The sequence below is a fragment of the Oncorhynchus tshawytscha genome, linkage group LG11 (assembly GCF_018296145.1).
Source record: "Oncorhynchus tshawytscha isolate Ot180627B linkage group LG11, Otsh_v2.0, whole genome shotgun sequence".
Classification (NCBI taxonomy): Eukaryota; Metazoa; Chordata; class Actinopteri; order Salmoniformes; family Salmonidae; genus Oncorhynchus; species Oncorhynchus tshawytscha.
This window is the reverse complement of record NC_056439.1, coordinates 16,709,926-16,729,180: the sequence shown is the minus strand read 5'-3', so window position 1 is coordinate 16,729,180 and position 19,255 is coordinate 16,709,926. Positions and strand designations below refer to the sequence as shown.

General features: G+C 43.1%; 2 protein-coding genes across 2 annotated transcripts in view; one reads left to right on the top strand and one right to left on the bottom strand.

Annotated features, from left to right (window-relative positions):
• Window positions 1–19,255, bottom strand: part of si:ch73-242m19.1 — a 26,974-nt gene extending 7,719 nt beyond the window's left edge. Inside the window, exons 1-32 of the mRNA XM_024438084.2 lie at window positions 18,846–19,255; window positions 18,494–18,677; window positions 18,221–18,334; window positions 17,814–18,008; window positions 17,018–17,162; window positions 16,751–16,902; window positions 16,432–16,584; window positions 15,951–16,052; window positions 15,567–15,731; window positions 15,364–15,440; window positions 15,114–15,255; window positions 14,536–14,823; window positions 9,717–10,082; window positions 9,265–9,471; window positions 8,866–9,035; window positions 8,529–8,799; window positions 8,104–8,306; window positions 5,465–5,617; window positions 4,760–4,853; window positions 4,439–4,573; window positions 4,246–4,352; window positions 4,032–4,143; window positions 3,881–3,930; window positions 3,500–3,676; window positions 3,164–3,281; window positions 2,370–2,544; window positions 2,052–2,190; window positions 1,652–1,802; window positions 1,399–1,494; window positions 1,030–1,194; window positions 621–838; window positions 68–206 (exon numbers count right to left, since the gene is read on the bottom strand). Of these exons, the coding sequence (XP_024293852.1) occupies window positions 68–206; window positions 621–838; window positions 1,030–1,194; window positions 1,399–1,494; window positions 1,652–1,802; window positions 2,052–2,190; window positions 2,370–2,544; window positions 3,164–3,281; window positions 3,500–3,676; window positions 3,881–3,930; window positions 4,032–4,143; window positions 4,246–4,352; window positions 4,439–4,573; window positions 4,760–4,853; window positions 5,465–5,617; window positions 8,104–8,306; window positions 8,529–8,799; window positions 8,866–9,035; window positions 9,265–9,471; window positions 9,717–10,082; window positions 14,536–14,823; window positions 15,114–15,255; window positions 15,364–15,440; window positions 15,567–15,731; window positions 15,951–16,052; window positions 16,432–16,584; window positions 16,751–16,902; window positions 17,018–17,162; window positions 17,814–18,008; window positions 18,221–18,334; window positions 18,494–18,677; window positions 18,846–18,985 (5,103 nt within the window). The 5' untranslated portion in view covers window positions 18,986–19,255. The remainder of the gene's footprint in view (window positions 1–67; window positions 207–620; window positions 839–1,029; window positions 1,195–1,398; window positions 1,495–1,651; window positions 1,803–2,051; window positions 2,191–2,369; window positions 2,545–3,163; window positions 3,282–3,499; window positions 3,677–3,880; window positions 3,931–4,031; window positions 4,144–4,245; window positions 4,353–4,438; window positions 4,574–4,759; window positions 4,854–5,464; window positions 5,618–8,103; window positions 8,307–8,528; window positions 8,800–8,865; window positions 9,036–9,264; window positions 9,472–9,716; window positions 10,083–14,535; window positions 14,824–15,113; window positions 15,256–15,363; window positions 15,441–15,566; window positions 15,732–15,950; window positions 16,053–16,431; window positions 16,585–16,750; window positions 16,903–17,017; window positions 17,163–17,813; window positions 18,009–18,220; window positions 18,335–18,493; window positions 18,678–18,845) is intronic.
• Window positions 11,281–14,019, top strand: LOC112261512. Its single transcript, XM_024436904.2, has 2 exons — window positions 11,281–11,401; window positions 12,940–14,019. The coding sequence occupies exon 2, from the start codon at window positions 12,949–12,951 to the stop codon at window positions 13,567–13,569; it is 621 nt and encodes a 206-aa protein (XP_024292672.1). The 5' UTR covers window positions 11,281–11,401; window positions 12,940–12,948; the 3' UTR covers window positions 13,570–14,019.

The window sequence follows — 19,255 nt, the reverse complement described above, 5'->3', positions numbered from 1 at the left end:
TTAAAATATTCCAATAGAGGTCAGGGGTGTGAGTGAGCTATCATGGTGTGCTGCAGTAGTACAGTACTTGGAATCTCTTGATGTGAACCTCGGAAGCTCCTGCAGGAGGCAGTAGAGGCTGGCTGTCAGACAGCAGAGCCTCAAAGTCCTTCTCTTTACCCATCGTTTGAGCCAGGGCTCTCATACTTGGGTACTGGATGTCTGCTCTGAAATGTGGAAGCATGAGACCCACTGAGCTACATATTAACAATGAGACGACATCATCTCACAGTCAGGATTAAAATGACTTGGTTTTGATAAACAAGGAACAATAATTTCTATGTGAAAGTTTGTTAATTTCGCTGTTGCTTAATCCATCACTATTCACAAACCCTGATATAATCTCCCCCCCCATGTATTCAAATCACATTTTATTGGTCACATACACATATTGAGCAGATGTTATTGTGGGCTTAGCGAAATGCTTGTGTTCCTAGCTCCAACAGTGCAGTAGTATCTAACAATTCCCAACAATACAATACAATCTAAAAGTAAAAGAATGGAATTAAGAAATATGTATTGCATGGTATGTCAGAATATCACATCAAGTAAAAACTTTTTCATGGGCAATACTAACTAACCTGTAGAGTCTTGAGAAGTGCCTGTGGATCTTCATGGTATTGATCTGTTCCACCCCTAGCTGTCGCCTTCCCCAGCTCTCCTTAAACACCTCCAGCTGTTTGGTGAGGAGCAGGAAACCCTTTAACACAGACAGCACCTGGAGGGGGTCCTGGAGGGGAGCAGAGGAGATCCCCTTCTCTTCTTCATCAACACTGTCATCCACACTGCTACCATCCTCCTAGTATTAAGACACAATACTGTCAGCCAGTGCAACAAAAAAAAAATGTTCACAGCGTTGCTTACAAGGTGCTTTTTCTGCCGGTAAACATAGATGTTACATACATGTTTAGGCCTACATGCGTTTTGAATGCAACTATGTACCTAGTAACCCATATATTTTAACACACTCCAACACATATGTAAATATACTTCCTCTGGCTTTCCACGTGAGTCCCCCGTCTTGTTGTCATGGAGACGTAGCGGTGCTGCCCCTCTCCCTCCGCTGTTCAGGACATCCTCCATTAGTAGAGACACGCCCAGGATCGCTCCATTGGCCTCCATCCTGCTGCGGTCACCCAGCCCACTCAGACACAGCTGGATTACAAGCAGCATAAGACCATGAACACCCACAATATAGTCATTTAGCATCATAGATACTCTTATCCAGAGCAGCTTACAATGCATTCAACCAAAATAGATAAAACAATCACTATCATTTCTAGTTGCCTCTATTTGCTAAATCACTTGCTAGTAAGATCGGAAAAACAAGAAATATCATAAAGGAGAGTAGAAGTCTACCTGCATGCAGTACTCAATGGGTGGGATTCCCCAAATGTCTACAGAGTGCAATCCATGACACACCAGAAAACTTCTCCATGGGTACATCCTTTGAGCCTAGGGAGCACAAATACATGATGACCTCACAATTGTCTAAGAGTACAACCTTGCCTGAGCAGTAGAAAGTAGCATTAACTATACTGTGTTTCCCATTTACTCTGGATAGTAACGCAAACACTGTCTGGGCTTTAGAAGTGTAAACTTTATAACAAACCCGGGGGCTGTGAGGCTCCATTGGCTCTGGTAAAGACAGTAGAGAACTGTGATTGGTTCTGACGCTATCACTCAGTGCAGGGAGGGCGTGTCCCATGTTGTCACTCACGCTCTGATAGGCTACGATGTTACCAGAGGAGAGAAACGCCTCTCTGAGAGAGAGAGAGAGAGAGAGAGAGAGAGAGAGAGCATATCAAATACTTTGTGTTTTCACTTTTGATTTCCATTGGTCCCATTGAACTGATTTAGCTAAATCAAGCTCAAGCGTATGAAAGTTGTTGACACATAATGTATTTGACCAAGGTCTGGTTCTTATGCTACGAACCCTCCTACTCCATTACACTTATCTAAACCAGCTCACTGATGGCATATATCAACATCTTCTACCTTTCTCCACTCACCTGATGAGGTGCCTCACAGCGGTGTCGTACTGCAAGAAGAGCACGTGTCTCCGTAGTTGAAGCAGGCGACCCACAGCCTCAGGGCTACCAGGGTCACAAAGAGAGTCAACCTGTTTCTGGATCTCCCACAGCTCCGCACCTTAACAATAACAGCATGGTCATTTAGCGGATGCTTTCCTCCAATGTGACTTACAGAACTGTCAACAGTGACACAGATAGTATATGTGTTCGATGTGGGAAATCAAACTCACAATCCTGCACCATGATTTAACCCACTGAGGCATTGGAACCACGGGTCTGTTTATGACTAATGCATACCGATGCCTTCAGCGCCGCCCCAGTCAGCAGTAAGCTCTCCCCCTCCTGCTCCTCCTCCTCTCTTGGAGCTGAAGACTCCTGGGTTCCCCAGTCGGGCGAAACTGACCAGGTAGTAGATGATGTCATGCAGGGCAGAGACTATCTCCAGACTATGGTGAAGAGCCCGGCAACATGCCTGTAATGCAACAAAAGGAAACCAGTTCAAGATAAAGATCAACGTGCTCTATGCCGAGATCACCAACTCGATTCAGCCAAAGGCTGATTTAAAAAAAAAAAATTGCGGTTGGTCGGGGGTTCCGGAATGTAATTACAAATCATTTGTAGACTGCAAATTGACCACAATAAACCCAAACAGATTTAATATTTGACTAAAAGATAACGATTTCAAACCTTGCTCACGTTTGCATACTATCACCTGTCTCTCTGTTATGAGTGGGAGTACATGGGAACAGATTTCCTAAATTAAAATCACTTGGAGTTGATTTCCTGGTGTTTCTACAGTCTTTTATGTCCACCAATAAAAATGTAAAATTCAAAATAAACAAATCCTCAGAAAACTTATGTGGCCAAATAAAACCGCCAGTTAGGAAACCCTGCTCTAGAGTCTTAGAAACATTCCATTGTTCTGGATTTAGTTTTCATTTGCATACAGGAAAGATAGACAGAGACGTAGCAAAGCCATGGTTTTGTTTTTTGACTGATATCACCAAATCTAATTTGAATCCACTCATCCATGCATGTGTCTGTGTCCATCTGTAGGTTAACACAATGTAAAGCAGGTTAGAACCTCTCACCGAGTCCTCCAGGGTTCTGAACATGAGGAGAACCTCAGTGTAGTGGGGGAGGAACCACAGGTTGAGGAACATTCTGCCGTCGGCTGACAGCAGGCGCCTGGGACGCTGCTGGAACTTCCTGTCCAACCAAGTGGAACAAAAATCATCTCTGAGCAAATACACTACCACAGGGTGTCTTCACACTCCTAAAATATTCACTCTGTCAACATATGAAAGGTTTTCTGAAGCAAGTATTCTTATATGATCATTGATGTAGTGGATGTTTACCCACCTATTTTTTTTACCACTACATCCCTGAATTTCATGCTACAAAACGCTCTCTCACACTGCTCTTACCTGGGGTCAGGGCGAACACCTAGTCCTGAGTCCATATCGCTTTTCAACTCATGGTCCTGGCCAATCAGGAAGTGGGACTGGCGGATGTCTGGCAGCTCGTCCAGTAAGGTGGTCAGGCTGTGGTACAGGCCTATAATCTGCCCTCTCACACAACACTGGGACATGCGCAAACTGAATCTAGGAAAAAGTTGACAGACACAGACAACATGTTACAGGTACACCTGGAGGAAAGTCAAACTTCAGGGAAATAAAGTCCCCAAAATGTGATGAAACAATCTCCTGTGAATAAACACTTCCAAATGAGTCATGCTAAGAAGCTTCACTTTAGCATGTCTGAACATGGCAATCATGATCGTCAACTTCTACTACAGATGTACATACTTTCGACAGAACTCAATAATCAGCCTCCTCTTGATTTTTGCTACTTCATCCTGCGGTGAAAGAGAAGGTCATGAAGGTAAACAATCAAACAGTAATATCTGAGATCCAACATAGCCCCTGCCCCCTCTGACCTCTATGACATTTCACTTACAGGGTTCATCATCACAACACCCATGATCTGTCGCCTCTTTACAAAAGAGTTCAACATCTCATCTCGTGGACCCACTTTCTCCAGCTGGATGGAGACAAACGCCTCGGTCAGCCTGAACAAACACAACAGTCAAATCACATGACATAATAATTATATTTAACTGTAATAATATTGATAATTACAAAACATGGCCTTCATTGACCCTCCAACTCACCTCTCCCTGGTTCCTGCACCAGTAATCTTTGGTTCACTTGTATCTTTGCGAACTTTGGGACCCTGCTTAGCTAAGGAGCTTGCATCGCCACTAGAACAAAGAACCGCCTAAATCAAAGAGAGAGAAAGAGAAGTAATTTGATCCCAGCAAACAGGCCACTGGATTAAAGTATATGTGTAGTGATGTAAGGTACCTCTGGAGAGCCTGTGAAAGTCTCTGACCAATAACATAGACACGCCTGCTTCACTGCACCAATCAGAGCGTTCTTCTGAGTCACCTGACAGGCCAGGGTCACCTGCAGGTTCTCTATGGCTGACCTATTCATGAGCTGGAGAGAGAAGACCGGGACTGAGGTGACCCCTATAAGATCAAGTGTGAATCATAATGGGTAACAGCTATAATATCGCTTCATAAAAAGGCAGGACTCTCTCTTGACATTGATTTACACAAAAGGTTGTGCCCTCTCAACCTTATCTCAACTCTGAATCAGGCCCAAAGTCTCAGTTGACCTTACATGCACTACTGTCTCTTCAGAGTAGAAGCTGAATTTTCCAATCTGGTTCTCATCAAGCTCCTGGATGCTCAGTGGAAACTTAGATGGAGTGTACCTACAGGAGTCGGGAATAACAAACATAAGAATATAGCTGCGAGCAGCAATAAATAGGGTTCACAGGATGACAGAAAGGACACATGATCAGATGGATAACAAAGCAAGCGCTCTATCATGTAGGAACTCATGAGTCTAAATGCAACATCTGGAGTGAATTTTAATACCTCAGCCATCCTTTGACCAATCCCTTAGCTTTTCTAAAACTAAGTTAAGACATGTACCATTGGCCTACAATCAGAATTGGGTGTCATTTGGTCTACGGTTCATGAGAAGAAGATTTTTGAAGTATTTCTTGCATATTTTAGCAAATTAGCGTATAGTGTAGTATAGTGTGGTCATTTGAATGCATCAACGTTATTTTCTCAAACTCTTTAGGGGTTATTATTGTGAGGAGTCCAAAGACCAAATGTGGAGTGAATATGACTTTTAATCCATGAGAAGAAGGTTTTTTTATGATTGTTTTAAGCATTAGCGTTACAATGTCAAAAAAGTGAATTGTTAATAGTTCCCTTATTTTTCAAGACCAACTGTAGATATACAATTTACTAAGAAAGAAAAAGAAGGTAGCTGCACATCTATCTATGTTAGCAGCGTAACAGGGTAAGGTACCTGTCCAAACAGCTGTCGTCCTGCAGTAGTGCCGTAACAAACAGAGGTCTATGCTCTGCCTTGTCTCTCTGGACAGCAAACTCAAACTGCTCCGGGCGCACATACAGGTGGAACTCATCAAAGCCCAGCTCCAGAGCTTGTGTTTTGTATAACCTAGGAGAGTCAGACCATAATATAAACACTACAGAATGGACATTTTATACCATAAACACATTTAGTAACACTTCCCCTCAAAGCCTGCAAATACAGTGACGATAATCTCAGCATAATGTAGTTTCAAATCAAATTTCCTGCAATTCTATGCATTTTGCCATGGCTAATGCTGTGTTCCTCTGCTCAAACGTTATAACAACATCTATGGGCATGTGGGTTGAATGCCCTTTTTTTATGTTATTCTCCCTGACTGTCTAGCTTTTCTTTGCTTGTTAGTTCTCAAAGATGGTATCATTTAATATATACACTACCGTTCAAAAGTTTGGGTTCACTTAGAAATGCCCTTGTTTTTGAAAGAAAAGCATTTTTTTGTCCATTAAAATAACATCAAATTGATCAGAAATACAGTGTAGACATTGTTAATGGTGTAAATGACTATTGTAGCTGGAAACGGCTGATATTGAATGGAATATCTACATAGGTGTACAGAGGCCCATTATCAGCAAACATCCCTCCTGTGTTCCAATGGCACGTTGTGTTAGCTAATCTAAGTTGATCATTTTAAAAGGCTAATTGAGTATTAGAAAACACTTTTGCAATTATGTTGGCACAGCTGAAAACTGTTGTACTGATTAAAGAAGCAATAAAACTGGCCTTCTTTAGACTAGTTGAGTATCTGGAGCATCAGCATTTGTGGGTTCGATGGCAGGCTCAAAATGGCCAGAAGCAAAGAACTTTCTTCTGGAACTCGTCAGTCTATTCCTGTTCTGAAAAATTCCATGCGAGAAATTGACAAGAAAGAAATCTCGTACAACGCTGTGTACAGTACTACTCCCTTCACAGAACAGCGCAAACTGTTTCTAACCAGAATAGAAAGAGGAGTGGGAGGCCCCGGTGCACAACTGAGCATGAGGACAAGTATATTAGAGCTTCATTAAAATTAAATAGTACCAGCAAAACCCCAGTCTCAACGTCAACAGTGAAGACGCGACTCCAGGATGCTGGCCTTCTAGGCAGAGTTGCAAAGAAAAAGCCAAAACTCAGACTGGCAAATAAAAGATTAAGATCACAGACACTGGGCAGAGGAAGATTGGAAAAAAGTGTTATGGACAGATGGATCTCTAAGTTTGAGGTGGTCGGATCACAAAGAAGAACTTCGTGAGACGCAGAAAAAATTAAAAGATGCTGGAGAAGTACTTGACGCCATCTGTCAAGTATGGTGGAGGCAATGTGATGGCCTGGGGATGCTTTGGTGGTGGTAAAGTGGGAGATTTGTACAGGGTAAAAGGAGGGTAAAAGGGATCTTGAAGAAGGAAGGCTATCACTCCATTTTGCAACGCCATGCCATACCCTGTGGACTTAGTTGGAGCCAATTTCCTCCTACAACAAGACAATGACTACAACAAGACAAGGACCCAGCTCCAAACTATGCAAGAACTATTTAGGGAAGAAGCAGTCAGCTGGTATTCTGTCTACAATGGAGTGGCCAGCAGTCACCCGATCTCAACCCTATTGAGCTGTTGTCAAGCCAATCCAACTTGTGGGTGGTGCTTCAGGAAGCATGGGGTGAAATCTCTTCAGATTACCTCAACAAATTGACAACTAGAATGCCAAAGGTCTGCAAGGCTGTAATTGCTGCAAATGGAGGATTCTTTGACGAGAGCAAAGTTTGAAGGACACAATTATTATTTCAATTAAAAATCATTATTTATAACCTTGTCAACGTCTTGACTATATTTCCTATTAATTCTGTAACTCATTTCATGTATGTTTTCATGGAAAACAAGGACATTTCTAAGTGACCCCAAACTTTTGAACGGTAGTGTATATATATATATATATATAGTCAATATCTTTTCTGCATGCTTTCTGGCCTTGAAGCTGATACGTAAAGCTGCTCTTGCTAGTATCACTGCAAGAGCAGTGTGCGTGTTTCTTATTTTTTCTCATCTTATTCAACTGTTACCATGCACCTGCAAAAAAAGATAGCTCAGATTTGCGAGTGCCTTTCGAATTTTGGTCATTTAGGTTGACCCTGAAACTGTTTTTCCATTCCGAAAATCACCACTTAGACGCCTCGCCTAAGAATTTTCATTACAGAAAAAAAAACTTTAATTAGCTCTAATGACTGTAATTTCCTCCATATTAAAGGCATAGTTTGAGATTTTGGCAATGAAGCCCTTTATCTACTTCCTCAAAGTCGAATGAACAAGAATAGCTAGCATGCTAACTGTTCCTGTAGACTTCCAGTCATTGCGCTAAAGCTAGTAAGCATTGGCTCATGAAACTATCTCAAACTTCCATCATACTGGACGCAGAGACATAAAAATGGTATCCACGGTGGTAGTCTGCTGGAGCTAGCAATATTCATAAAATAATAATAATACAATTCAGAATTCAAAAAAAGATTTACAAATCGCAGACCCCTTGCAGTACATACCCCTGAAATAACTAACTACAATCAATATAGGAAGAATCAACTCAACTGTGCCAGATGTGCAGTCTCTGCTGCTGACTCCATAAGGCGATGGCGGATGGTGACTAACTCCAGCAGCTTGGCGAAGGTTTCCACAGCAAAGAACTGTTTCTCCTTCCCCTGCTTCATGTCCTGCTCCTCAGCCGACCTGATCAGAGAGACCCCCAACGCTCGGACCAGGGAGGGGTCCTCCATGAAAACATCTGAAAACAACTGGAGCGAAAGAAAAAAAATCTGCTGCGATCTGTTTGCAATCATTGCACATAACAATATTGATATAGACTATATAGATATAGTGTTTTTTTAACCTTTATTTACACAGGTGAGTCAATTAACAAATTTTTTACAATTAGAACTTCTCAAGTGGCAGGTGCAGCATATCAGTGTGAGGGAGATACTCGACTCCCTCGAATGTGAGGGAGATACTCGACTCACATCCTTTTGAGTTTGAGAGCTATAGTAGGCCCCGGGAGGATACAGGGAGTGCCAGTGCTGCAGAGCCCGCTGTAGGAGTCTCTGTTCCAGGGTGACTCTCTCAGTCACCCCCCTGGCACGGTAGAGCTGGCAGAGCTCAGTGTGAGCCTGGGTCAGGGCCTGGTACATTTCAGAGGCCAGGCTTAGAGAGTGGTGCACCTCCAGAAGGAACACATTCATCAGGGCAGGACTGGTAACAAGAGGACAGACAGGCAGGGGTGTGCGCACCCATTTTTACATTAGCTATTTATTTATACTGTTTAACATGTTAGTCTGTTTTGAGGTGACATCACATTACACTGTGATCAGTCTATAATTCATGGGTAGAACTACGACTTGCCTGCCACCACCGAGGGACACCAGATGTTTGGCCACATAGTTAGGAGGAAGACCATAGTCACAAGGAGTAGCTTCCTGTCCCTGACCTCCTCTCCACACCCGGTGGAGGTATTGCCGCTGACGATCTATCTAATAGTCAACATAACACAGTTAGAGAGACCTTTAGAACACATGGCATGGAAAAGTGAATATATATTCAACTTCAAAACCTATTGCTTTTATTAGCTTTGCTAACGGGCTATCCCGGCCAATAGTTTATTAATGGTCCTTCAAGCCAGATACACCTGTTATGATTCAACTATCCACACTGGCATCAATAGCTCTCTAGGCTGTGCCACAATTTTCCAGAAACAATTACTTGGTTGTCCAGCACGGCTCTGATGAGTTGCTGGTGTGTCTGCATGCAGACCATCTCTGCCCGGTAGGCCTGAATAAAGTACTCTGCTCCCATGTCCAGGTGTAGCCGAGGCCTTCTGTGCATGATGTCTGTGATGACCTGAGCCAAGGAGAACCTCTCCTCTGGTCCTGTCACATGCTGGTATGCCTCAATATAGCAGTTCAACAACTGGAAATTAACAGAGGGGGCATGGTTCACATAATGACACGCAATATACTAGACTTAAAATAAATTGATTATCACCTGGGTCGTGTTCATTAGGCATCAATGAGAAGAAAACAGACTGAAACAGGGAGGGACTAAATGTACATGTCCAATGAGAAATGTGAATTTTTTTTCAGTTTCAGAACATTTTAAGATGTTTTCTGTTACGTGCCCTAATGAACACGGCCCTGTTCAGCATATTTGCTAACCTGCACTTTGCTCTCCAAAAAAGCAGCTTCGCATGTCCACAGGTCTAGGAGAACTGCAACTCTATCCACATCTGTCTGAGCCCAGGCAGAGTGGAGGTCTGTCGCTGCAGAGCTAGGTGACCTCTCAGACTGACCCTTGACCCTGCTGCCCTCAGACTGGCCCTTGACCCTCCAACTACTCCTCTGGATGTAGTGTGAGCCCAGAAGAATCAGTGTGTCTTCCAGCTCCTCCAGGTCCTTCAGAGCCACGTCGTACACCACGTAGAGCCCTCGCTGGTCCTGAGTGTGGACATATCTCTCCTCGGTGGTGTAGAAATCATGAAGATTCTCCACCTCTGGGTACTCCATGAACTCGGAACAGTGAACCTGTAGTCACAGTAAAACCGATATCAATTCCCTAAAGAAACTTTGACATAGCAGACACACTCGCTCAATCACTCATGTACTCACTCACTTATGCACACACACACACACACGTGCACACGCACACACACACACACACACACACACACACATACACACACACATTCATACTACACCCAAGGGCGGCAGGTAGCCTAGCGGTTAAGAGCGTCGGGCCAGTAGCCGAAAGGTTTCTGTTTCGAATCCCCAAGCTGACTAGGTAAAAAAATCTGTCTATGTGCCCTTGAGCAAGGCACTTAAACCCTAATTGCTCCTGTAAGTTGCTCTGGAGGAGAGTGTCTGCTAAATGACTAATATTTACATCACAACTTCTGCTACCAGACTCTTATTACCAGACTCTTATTATGATTGCACAATTAAAACCCCCCAAAACACGTGTAAATATTGGATGACGCTTAGAAAAAAGTGTTCCAAAAGGGTTCTTCGGCTGTCCCCATAGATCTTCTTTTTTTCCCCAGTTAAAACCCTTTTGGGTTCCAGGTTGAACTCCTTTGGGTTCAATGTAGAACCCTCTGTGTAAAGGAAACTTTACATGGAACTCAAAAGGGTTCTACCTGAAACCAAAAAGGGTTATTCAAAGGGTTGGGGACAGTCAAAGAACCCTTTTATGTTCTAGATAGCACCTTTTGTTCTAAGAGTGTATAATTTGTGCTTTCCAGCATAACACTTATGCTAAAATGTTTATTCTATTCTACTGAGCCATTTACTTTGTGTTCTTATTCTTATGTGTGGTGGAAATTCTACCTTTAACTAATATTACTTTTATGAAAAACGTATTATAATAAGGAGGCTGGTCGCCCCATCCCCGCAGGTGAGATGGAGTGAAAGCCCAAAAAACAGACAGAGTACAGGAGCATCATATAGTCAAGCTACCCCATGCAAGCATCTGCAAAACATGCGACCCTATGTATGTGTATGAGCCTGTTGCAAGTGGGTGAGGACAACAGGGGCCAGAATGGCAGACATCAGACGTATGTCCTCTAACCGTAGCTCCACAGTTCCCCCAAGTTTAACAGGGTTTAAAACTGGTCCTAGATCAGAGAAACTCATTTGAATATGTGGCAGAAAGAAGGGAACTTTGTCCAACACAGGACTGAGTCACTTTCAGTTTCATTTCCTGTACACTGTGGTCTTCATGGTTAGTCCTGCCTCCTTATCGCACAACACACTCAGAAACACTGTGAGATGGGTAAAATAGCTGTCATTACAGATCTTTTAGACGTGAGGAGAGGAAGGAGAGCAGCACCACAACACCAGCTACAGTAAGTTACTGTAAATATAACATATTTGATGTGTTTGTTTGTGTGATCTTGTTTGTCCATATCAGGTGTGTATACTTAAGAGCCACTGAACAGTGTGTTTTTCTGTTGCTCATTAGAAAAACAAGATTTCAGAAAAACATATTTTTCACACCAATGCAACTTTTCCTACCATAAAAGCATTGTAAGAGATTGCCCTCTATTTATTATACAACATGGTTGAATATTTTCCTTAAAGACCCAGGGCAGTTGTTTTTTTTTTCATCTCAATATCAAATCATTCCTGGTTAACAATTAAGTAACTTACTGTAATATTTTCCATTAAAATGACCCGAAAAGAAACAGATTTTAAATTTTTTTTTTACAAAAAAAATATTTCTCAAGCAAGAATTTTGCTAGGACTGTCTGGCAGTTGTCTGAATGAGGGACCTAAGAGGAGGGGACTCATGGGAGGGATATTTAACCTGAAAACAAACTGTTATTGACAGAGAGTTTAGAACTCTCTTTGTTATTAGTGTATTAACAATCTAAAACTCCATCCATGCAAAACCTGCTGATTAGAAGGTCCTGGCTAAATTGTATTTTCAACAAGGCACTATTCAGAACACTGAACACATTTTTTCACACGTTTATAGAGATAGTTTCATCAATATTATACAAAACACAGGTAAAGCAGAATGTTGACTGCACTGGGCCTATGAAGTTCCATGGTATGCACTATTCACCTCAAACTGCTAGATGTTCTTTACCATTCGGCCATCAGATTTGCCACCAATGCTCCTGATAGGACACATCACTGCACTCTATACTCCTCTGTAAACTGATCATCTCTGTATACCCATCGCAAGACCCACTGGTTGATGCTTATTTATAAAACCCTCTTAGGCCTCACTCCCCCCTATCTGAGACATCTACTGCAGCCCTCATCCTCCACACACAACACCCGTTCTGCTAGTCACATTCTGTTAAAGGTCCCCAAAGCACACACATCCCTGAGTCGCTCCTCTTTTCAGTTCGCTGCAGCTAGCGACTGGATTGAGCTGCAACAAAGACACTCTTACTGACAGTTGTAGCTGTTTTGCGTGATGCATTGTTGTCTCTACCTTCCCTTTGTGCTGTTGTCTGTGCCCAACAATGTTTGTACCATGTTTTGTGCTGCTACCATGTTGTGCTGCTGCCATGTTGTTTCTATGTTGTGTTGCTACCATGCTGTGTTGTCATGTGTTGCTGCCTTGCTATGTTGTTGTCTTAGGTCTCTCTTTATTGTAGTCTTGTGTTGTCTCTCTTGTTGCGATGTGTGTTTTGTGTTATATTTATATTTATATTGTATTTGTTTTTCATTTTTAATCCCAGGCCCCTGTCCCCGCAGGAGGCCTTTTGCCTTTTTCTTAGGCCGTCATTGTAAATAAGAATTTGTTCTCAAAATACTTGCCTAGTTAAATAAAGGTTAAATAAAAATAAATAAATACAATATTATGGGATTTTATTGCACACAATCACACCTACTAAAGTTCTCTAAAGTTCTCTCTCTCTCTCTCCAGAGTACCACCATGGTTCGAGGTACGTTGAACACTATGGAAGATCTAAGACTCTCTGGGTTTGGTCGTCACTTGCCCAGGCATGGACTCAAGCTCCTGTTCTGGTTCGCCAAGAATTACATCGACTTTGATATCATGGGTGAAATGGTTGCAAGATACAACCCCAACGAGGGGGGCTTTGACTTCCATCCCTTCCAGAACAGACCGGAGTGGGACGACAGCAATGTGACCACAACTATAGCTGTAATTACCTGCAATTTTCTGCTCCCCGATAATGTCCACCCATATTATATAGTGGGCAACCTGAATCTGGAAGAATCCAATTGCCTTCCTCAGTATGTGAGAAAAGACTTTACTGGTGACCAAGACGACAGTAACATGGACCGCCTCATCATCAGTCTGCGTCCCGACGGGACTGTGGATAAGGTTTATGTGACCCAGCATGACGATGACGGTCTGAGTTTTGACCCTGACAACACCTACCGCGTCACCAGGGGTCTGCTCAGGGACATCCGTGGCCTAAAGCTGCGTAAGTTCCTGAAACAGGCAGGCTATAGCAATCGCCAGCCAATCCTACACATGAATGATTATGAGGACATTCTGAGTTATTTTGAAGACTTATTGAGACTGTAGTGTAGTACAGAGCTCTTTAACAATGATTCCACTGTTAATCTGATTCTGATGTGAAAGGACAGGACAGGAAAACAGCAGTATAGTTTTGCTTAGCCTTTTTCAATGTGTATTATGTAGGTAACTGATTGTATTTTCATTGTATGCTGTTGTAACCCCCTCCTGTCTTGTTCATTGTTTTGTCCTTTAGCTTTTTCATGAGGAAATCGATTTTTAAAAAATTAAAAAAAGATCTATTTAGCATTACTATGCTATTGGTAATACAAAAAATATATAAATATTTTCTATACAACATTATTGTATGTGTGTGTGTCTAGCTCATGCAAATCCAATGTTATGAATAGTGCCTCTTGACTCTACCATAATACCTTTCTGTAAAACAAAATCAGTGCAGTAAAACTGTTTGTATAATTTTGTACAACAGCAGATTAAACTAACACTGTAAAAAAAAAATATGCAAATGTGATCAGTGTTATTTTCTGATAAATGCTATTTGAAAATACAATCTACACAGGACCTGGTTCTGCATGGGTGGAGATTCGGTGTGCCTCGTGAAATCCTCAGGCAGTATAAGTTAATAGACCAATAACAAATGGAGTTCCAAACCAGAAGAGGACAACTGTGTGGAATGAAACAGCCCAGGGTCAGATTAGCCTGGTCCTCAGACCAGGCTGCAAGGGTTACCAGAACAGCTTGAGCTAGTGACCTCAATTGGCTGTAACTCACACACTTGGGCCCGTATTCACAAAGCGTCTCAGAGTGGAGTGTAAACACACGAAAACGCCATTTTGATCCTTTTTTATTTAATGCAAGTGTTTACACTGCTTTTGAGGAAAAATGTGTTGAAAGTTTAGGGTGCATTATTTTATTCACCTCTAATGGTGAGTGTTTACTCACATATTTTCTTCACCCCTACAAATCACTAATGTCATTAATGTCTCAGGTTGTACTGTAGCTGTGATGCCTTACCTTGTAGTCAACAGGAGTGTTTTGGCTGTAGAGGTGAGAGCCAAGACCTCCGACTGTCCCACTGCACCCTCTGGCCGCATTCATCCAGCTTGACTCCTCAGTGGTGCTGACCAAATCACCTCCTCCTCCTCCTCCTGCTTCCCCTCTTCCTCCTCCTCCTCCTGCTGCTCTTCCTCCTCCTGCTCCTCCTCCACATGCTCTTCCTCCCTCCACACTCATCCCAGCTGTGTCAAAAGTCAGGGTTCTCTCTATGGACCTCAGGTAGTTTAGAATGCCTAGGGAGATGCGCTTTAAGGGAGAGAGGACGGGTAAGACAGCTCAGGCTCCAGAGGGAATGGCAGGGTCAATGATATGACACAGTAGATAATGGATAGCAGTTCAGCATCCCAAGAGAGACTCACTGGGGAAGAGAGGACAGCTCAGGGTTCAGTGGGAGCGACAAGAGTATAGAGAGCAGTCCCTAACAGTCTAAAAGTCTACTCTGAATCTCCCTTGTGGTCTTGTGTGGCTCTAGCTATGCCAAGGTCATCGTTTCAATTCCAGCAGCAATCACGTAAGTCTCCTTGGATGAAGCTCACCTGCAGTTCCCTGATCTTGAGGTGTCGAAGGTAGAGGAGTGACAGGTAGGCTCCCCTGGCTGTGACGGTGTCCGAGGTACCCTCTTCCCCTTCCTGGCCCTCATCCAAACCCAACAGCTGCATGCTGCTCAGGTAGCTATAGCTGGGATGAATGAGAGAGAAGGGACACCAAATAAGCAAAAGGCATTCCGTTTTATTTCAATGAGACCCACATCCAAGTGATCCTCTTCTGTCCTTCTTAATAATGTACCTTTCATTTACTTTCTTGACTGAAGTGGTTCTGCTCTTTGTGTTGCTTTTTTCCTGTCCTCCACATCCACTGGATTCCTAGCAGGGGGAAAAAAAATGCTAATTGTGGTTGGAATGAACCCAGACACAATCCATTTAACATGATGAAAAAGCATGTTGTCTTTGTAGCACACATAATCACATCTCTGACTAGGTAATACATGCCTGATAAAGATTGGCAGCGCTGTAAATGCTGGTCCAGATCTGCAAGGTGTTGTGTCTGTTGGTGTGTGACGATGTCAGAGATGATGAGGGCTGGATGGCCTGAGGGTCACATACCTGGGAAGCATGCTCCCTCAGGGCCTCAGTCACTACGACAGGATCTGACAGCTGGGGAGGGAGAGAGTGAGGGGAGAGAGCGAGAGAGAGAGAGAGAGAGAGAGAGAGAGAGAGAGAGAGAGCGAGAGAGAGGTGTCACTGTGAGTATGCAAAATAACACGATTGAAAGTCATTGTAGTTAGCCCATACTTCGATACACGATACAAGCTATAGAGATGAACGTTATTAGGTCATTTATAAAATCCCTCCTTTAGGTGTTAGACTGTTTACCTGGAGAAACCTGCAGTGAGTCCTCAGCAACTCATCATAAGACTGGAGCTCCTTCAGCTTGGTGACAAGTTTCTGTTGCCAGGGATCCCGTTTGGGCTTCACCTGTTTTGTTAGTGTTTAGTCAGAAAATAAACATTAGGGATGGGATTTAAGGGTTTTGGGCACTGGTCAGCCGGGCTAGTAGGCTGCAATTTGTTTTTAGCCTAGGTCCAAAATCTGTGCCATGCCATTTTTGCTAATACAACATTTTACTAGTTTGGCACATTTTCTTCTAGCCCAGTCTGAAAAGTACTAGCCTCTGGATAAAGGGCTAGCTCAATTTACATCCCTTATATATCAGCGTTCCTGACACCTTTTCTCCAATCATCTCTGAACTAACTTGTTAGCACTTCAAGTGTTATAAAACCAAGTACTATGCAGGACAAGGATTGACAGGAGAGAGGTCACGACAGAGACCGGGACAATCCCTCTCTCTCCAGACCTGAATGTATGGTATCCAGTTAGCACTCTTCCTCAGAGCCATGGTGCTCCTCTTCGTCCCCCACTGTCCCTCTACAGCCTCTGTCCCATCATACTGGAGGAAGGTCTTCATCACCTCCTGCTGTCTGAAGATCACCCTGAACTCCTTTGAGATCTGACCAACAAACAAAGGACCAGATTCCGAGTTGAGGTAAATGCGAACAGCTCAGACGTTCGCATAACTTATTCATTGGTGCCAATGAGAAACGTACGTGCGGATCTACACCAAGAGAGTACACGACGGACCAAATAACTTGACATGTATGTTACAACGGTGCTACCATGCTGAAGAGCTCCATCTCGTCTGCAGTGTTCCTGATGTTTTGGGTGTCGTAGGGCAAACGGAAGTAGGAGACCAGGCGTTGTAGTTCTGGGAGGAACTCCTCCAGTTTCACAGTGTGCATGGGAACTTGGTTAGCCAGTCTAAACATCCCTACAGAAAGGAACGATCACGAGCATGAATGAATCTCTTTTGTACCCACATGTAGAGTTACATCGAGTTCTAGTAAGACATTTAAATGTAGAGGTTCAATAAGGGTTGGTGTTACCCTCAAGCCCAGCCAAGACTTGGTCTTTATCTTCTGGAGATGTGTGGACACATTCAACCAGCACTGGGGAACTTGATAGGGACTTCCTTAATAACTCAGAAGATTCTTTATCCCTCTTCTCAGAGGCTGGGATGTAGTGGATCACCTGTAACCCATCATATAGTGTGAGGTAACAAACGGTCTTATTTCTAAATACATCTATTACAAGATATTCATCCACCCATCCCAAAAGTCAACCAAGCTTTGGGGTGCATCTCAGTGGTCTAAAGTGACTTCCTCTCCTTGTCTCTTTTTCTTTATCTGCTCTAATCTAAACTAGCTTATGATTTCAGCTACATGGCTATGAAGTAGAGGAGACGAGTAAAGGAAGCCACTTTTAGACCATTGAGATGCAGCCATAGGATGCACCCTGAATGGTACCTTCTTCCCTGGAGCACTACTTTTGACCAGAGTCCTATGATCCCTGGTCAAAAGTAGTGCACTATATAGTGAACAAGTTTAGATTTTGGACATACACATAGGGCAACGTAGTGAAGAAGCAATGTGTTAAGTGAAAATTGTACCATCAACCTCATTGTAATCTGGCAACGAGATTTAATTTGAAACTTTTTTTCAACAATGTGCATTTCAACAAAGAGTTAACTATTTATATATTGCTTAATCTCCTCCTTATGATGCACACTGTTAAAATTATTTCACAGTGCCAGATTCCAATGAGGTTTACGGTAAATTTTGCACTTCACACATCACTTTTGCGCTACAAAAACATCACCCATAGTCTCTCTGATGGCCTTACTGTCAGGAAGTGGTGGATGGTCTTGGAGGCATGCAGGTGACAGACCAGCCAGGTGAGGTAGATGGTCACATCTTCCTGGGTGACCGTGTTGATGGGGTTGCCCCGCCCTGTCAGGACCTTCTCCCTGGAAACAGCCAGTCTCCTGGCCCGCTGGACAGCATCCTCATACTCACTGACCAGATTTGATACCTGGGCCTGGTGGAACAGTATGGTGAAAGAACACACCCGACCTGGGTTCAAATAGTATTGGTTTTCTTTCAAATACTTTAGTGCTTGATTTAGCTTTCCTGGTGGAACACCACAGAAATCAACTGTCCATGTAAAAAGGGATTTATTGATTGATCCATTATCCTCTATTACTCATGATAAACTAAGGTGATTTATTAAATATCAACGTGCCAGGTTACCTTGTAGAAGGGATACAGCTGCTCAATGATGTGGGAGTGACGACAGAACCTTCTCCATCTCAGCATCAGCAGGTACTTGATCTGGGCCAACTGGTAGCATCGGTCTGCATAAAACTACCATAAATACACTGAGTGTACAAAACAAAACACCTTCCCAATTTTGAGTCGCACCCCCTTTTGCCCTCACAAACACCTTCAATTTATCAGGGCAGCCGCGGGGGCCCTGAGCATCACCAATGTGATTCCAATGACATTATAATCAGCCCAGTTTACCTGGTGCAGGAGAAGAGGCAGACTCTCAGGTGTGTACTCCAGGCTTAGGCAACTTTGCAGCTCTCTCTGTAGCACATCAGACAGAGACACCACTGGCAGTGCTTCTGCCACCTGAAGACCTCTCCTCAGGACCTGCTCTCTCTCCATACGAAAGTACGATACATCTTTTGGAACTGGAACTGAGCTATAGTACGATGGAAAAAATATATATAGAATACAATAAAATACAATAGAACATCTACAAAAAAAGGCAGCCAGTATCAAACAGGAGAAAATTGCAATCACTGGCATTTTAACTGGGCAACTTTATTTTGCTCACAGACCTCCCTCATATCCATGTATCCATCCATACCTGTAAGACTTGGAGGGTGTTTCCAGGGGAGATCCATTCTCCTCTATTTCAGTTCGGAGAGCTGACAGCTGGACAGACAACTCTGCTTCCATCTGCTCTACCTTGGCAGTGGAGGAAACTTTGTACACCAGCTTGGACATGATGGGATGTCCTGGATACTATATAAGTAACAAACCCCCCAAAAATGGTCATTTATGTACCACAGCAAAATCAAGGGGCATAACTCTATTGGTGGTGTTATCCAATCAAAATATCTCTGAGGAGAAATATGGCTGTTTGGGGGGAGGTTTATATAGAAAATGTAGAAGTTAATTAGATTTCTCAATAGGTCTTCCAAAACAGAAAAGAAACTTGCCTTAAAAAGTGAATCATTGGCTCCTGAAAACAACTCCAAACTGGTTCCCAAGCTT